The sequence below is a fragment of the Merops nubicus genome, unplaced genomic scaffold (assembly GCF_000691845.1).
Source record: "Merops nubicus isolate BGI_N331 unplaced genomic scaffold, ASM69184v1 scaffold49379, whole genome shotgun sequence".
Lineage (NCBI taxonomy): Eukaryota > Metazoa > Chordata > Aves > Coraciiformes > Meropidae > Merops > Merops nubicus.
The window spans coordinates 5,530-9,575 of record NW_008629849.1 but is presented as its reverse complement, the minus strand read 5'-3'; the positions used below and the strand labels follow the sequence as shown (position 1 = coordinate 9,575).

General features: G+C 38.7%; 1 protein-coding gene across 1 annotated transcript in view; it reads right to left on the bottom strand.

Moving 5' to 3' along the window:
* Window positions 1-1,601: 1,601 nt before the first annotated feature.
* STRAP (serine/threonine kinase receptor associated protein) overlaps window positions 1,602-4,046 on the bottom strand; it is a 6,621-nt gene continuing 4,176 nt past the window's right edge. Inside the window, 4 exon segments of the mRNA XM_008947067.1 lie at window positions 1,602-2,154; window positions 2,495-2,560; window positions 3,099-3,248; window positions 3,984-4,046. Coding sequence (XP_008945315.1) covers window positions 2,093-2,154; window positions 2,495-2,560; window positions 3,099-3,248; window positions 3,984-4,046 — 341 coding nt within the window. The 3' untranslated portion in view covers window positions 1,602-2,092.

The window sequence follows — 4,046 nt, the reverse complement described above, 5'->3', positions numbered from 1 at the left end:
TCACCCCCGCCTCAGCGGGTGAGAGACCGCTGCCGTCTTGGGACCCGGCTTGCTAAGGTCACCTGTTCCTTTAGCGGTCAGCAACAACCGGACTTCTTGTCGGTGTGACAACGAGTCGAGGCAGCTGCTAGTTTCTGGGAGTTGAATCTTCAAGTAGAAACTCGTATAACGTGTACACGGTGAGCTCTATAAACTTGCCAGCCTTATGAATCTATTACCACCTGCAAAATCAAAGTGCAGTAATAAAGCCACCGATTTCATAGCCTTCACTTTTTTCCAGAGTTGTAATGACATAGTCACATGAAAAAAAAGTATTAAACGTTCTTAGTACTCTCTGAAATAACTTGCAATTTTAGCAGAATAGCCACACTCTCAACAGCATCATGTAAAGCAGCAGAGTCACAGCTCTGAAAACAGAGGACACTATTCCAGACATCTCTGTGAACTGCTACACAGCCCTACTTGAAATACAACACAAAGACCACAGCCTCAACATTCACCATAGGCCAAGGTGTGTGTTTGTTTAAAATGCTTCAGCTGGTAAAATGAGCAGCTTCTAGGCCAAAGTTCTAGATTTGGAACATAAGCCTTAATGGAACTGATGAAGCAGGAACAAGTAGTTGTAAATCAGAGGGTTGTGAGTTGCTTGTTTTTAAGAGTAACATTCAAAGAGATAACTGCAAAACTCATTTTGGAATAGAGCCTGTGAAATAACATATCAACGCGACTATTGCACGAGGTTCCACAAATCACGGCTTCCTGTCTTTGGTTTCCTTACTTCCCGCACTCCAAACAGCTGGAAGGAGCCTCTGTCAATCACCTGAGTCCAACCACCTCAAGCATGCTCAGCTACAGCAAGTTCCCTAGGGCCACATCCAGCTGGGTTTTGAGTATCTTCAAGAATGGAGACTTCACAACCTTTCCAGGCAACCTGTTCAGTTGTGTTTGCCCCTCACAAGGGAAAAATATTTTCTTAAGTTCAGACAGAATTGCCCATGTTTCAATGTATACTCCAGTTTCCAAATGTTAAACTTTGCTTTTCTAAGATGACAGCATTACTGTACTCTTGGGAAAAAATCCAAAAGAACAGTAAGTACAAATATGAATATGAAAAAAATTAAAAGGTGTATGAATAAATACAACTTTTCTCCTTTCCATGCAGAACACCTTATGTAAACCTTTCAGTGTAACATTAAAGGAAATGACAAGGGGATGAATGGCAATATTTTCTTTAATGATGAAAATATGATTTGTAACCTTGAAAGAGTAACGTTTTTATCCAGTCTAGAGGACTAAACCCAAGCTTTATACAGATTCATAACCAACCTCTGAGATTTTCATGTACAACCAAATATTTCAGGCAGCACGTTCTTTAGGAGTTTTCACTGGTTTTGATTTTTGAAACTTAGGTTTACATTCAAACTTCAAGGAATAAAAAGACACAAAGCTTACAGACCAAAGACTTTGCCACCTTCTGTACCAACACTAACACATTCCTATTGCTTTCCCTCTGCATAGTACAAAACCAAGATGCTGGAAAGGATTACGTAATGAACTCAGTTGCTTTTCCATTCCATGAACCCAATGCTCAACAGTAAGATAGGAGTTTTGAGAGGCCTTTTATTTAGACAACCGAAAACAGTTAGATGTTCAGAAGCAGTGTACAATGAAACAAAACCCAAACCAAATACTCTAAGTACATAATCCCTTCTTTCCAACTGAAGCCAAATTTTCCAACTTTCAAAAAAAAAAAATAACGGGTAAAAGCCATTGTATCTCTTCTCAATAATAAAGAAAACACACTACAATAAGTCTAATTGAAATTGGAGAGACTGGATCTTGGCTCGCACACTTCTTTGAAAAGACAATAGGCAGTTATGCTGAAGAGACAGCAAAACTCTGCTACTTGTCTTTTTGTTTGTTTTTGGATACTCGGTTCCCTTACAGACAACACCTAGCCAGTTCCACAGCATTCTCATCAATCACTGCCCATCTTTGTCCCGTGTAGAGAGCGCACTCTGGAAGGCTGCTGTTATCACTGTCCACTTGATTTAGTCTTGTACGTCCACGTGCTGTGTAACAGTTGCAATCATCAGGCCTTAACTTCAGGAGTTGAGCTGTACACTGCATCTGAGTTTTCAGAGGGAAGTTCTTCTGCAATTAAATATAAAGGGTATTATTTAACTTCACCTTAGATATATAAACCAAAGAAATGCTGTAGGGACTGCTTAAAGAAAAGTTCAGTTTGTTTTCCCACTTAACCTGATTCAATTACTCCAACCCATCTGTTCAGTCTCCACAGCTCTAGTCACCAGTCTGACACTTACCACACGGTCATTTTCAGGAAAACACATTCAAAGATCTTTTCTTTGAGGAGAGTGAAAATGCCAGAAGGCACTTGAGGAAAACTACATTTTCTGTACTAAAGAATGCTACCATCTTGGCTGATCTTTTAACACTTAGCTGAGTTGAAGCTGGCAGTTCAGTGCATTACCTATTTCCTCCTCTGCAGTTCCTGGAAGAGTGGTCCTTGCTTTTGCTGCTTCTGCATTCTCCTCTTCTGTAGAGAGGAGGGAGAAAAAACAGTCAATACCTGCAGTTCCCTCCCTACACCTTAATCAGAAGAAAAATTCTCCACTTAATTTAGAGTAGAAAGAGTTTGGGAAGCAATTCCATTAATGGATACTCACTTGCAGTCTTCTAGGCCTTGCTTCCTAACCCCGCTCCCAAATTCACAGAACTGAAGTGCAATGTAATATACACCTATCATTTACATTTCTTTCTAGAGATTCTCATATCCTTAAAATTTTTAAAAGTCATATTTCTTATTTCTTTCTCTATAACATAAAACTACATCAGACAATTTGCTTAACTATCCACAGTTTCAATATTCAATAAGCCTATGGGTTTGAACTTAATTGCTTAAATGATAGCTACAAAAGTAAATCCTTAAATCTAACAGACTGGAGTGGATGTAGACACTCAGAAGACAACAGTTACTGTATGAAATCCAGATGATGTTCACCACTTGTGACAGATATTACTTAAGAAGTACACACAGAGCAGCCAAGTTCCACCAAGAACAGGCACACACTTACCAGGAACTACACACTTCCACAGACCATAGGTTTTCCCTACTGTTGTCTGCCACAGCCTTAGTGTGCCATCCTCAGAGCCACTTGCATATAACTCTCCATCAGGGCTAAATCTCACACAATGAATTGGACCAAAGTGTCCTTTGTAAGACTCTGTAAGAGAACATACCAAGACCATTAATTTAAAATTTCAATCAACAACTGAAATTACTTAGCACTGATCAGAAGAAGGAGAAAAATACCAATGGGAGGCACTTTTTCAGTATTTAACTTCTGATGTGAAACAAAGCTTCTGTCAATTGGTAGCTCAGCCATCTCTAACTTTGGGAACATAATGTTTTATTAACTGCACAAAAACTGGTGCTTAATTATTCTAGGCAAAACTACAAAGCAAGCCAGTAGCATGGAGCGCACACGGTCTGCTCCTTCAATCTCTCCACATACATCTAATTTTAAACAAGGACAAGATCAATGGAGAAATTAGGAATACACTTTTTTTAAATATATTTGGCCAACACTAAGAAGAACACAAACATACCACAGTTTCATAAAAACAAGTAGTTGCAAGACATTAGGCGTACCTCATGAATGCTATAGCACGAGACACAAGTTAACATACAGCTTGCCATTGCAGCAATATGGAATTACTTTTTTTTTTAAAATAGGTGCCAAGAGCTGTTTAATAGAGGCTGTCACAAGTTCTAGAAGAATAAAGTTAGGTATACTGATAGCAAAAATTGCTTAACTGGCAATACACCTTTTCATCCTCTTGCAGAGCACACTATGTTATGACCTTATTTAAGTACAACATTTTCATTTATTTGTCATTATCTCATTAATCTAACACCCATTTCAGAACTCATTTTTGATTACAGAAGACAAACATACCTAATTCTTCTCCTGTATTATAGTCATATTTATAGAGTTTAAAATCCTCGCCACCTGCAACCA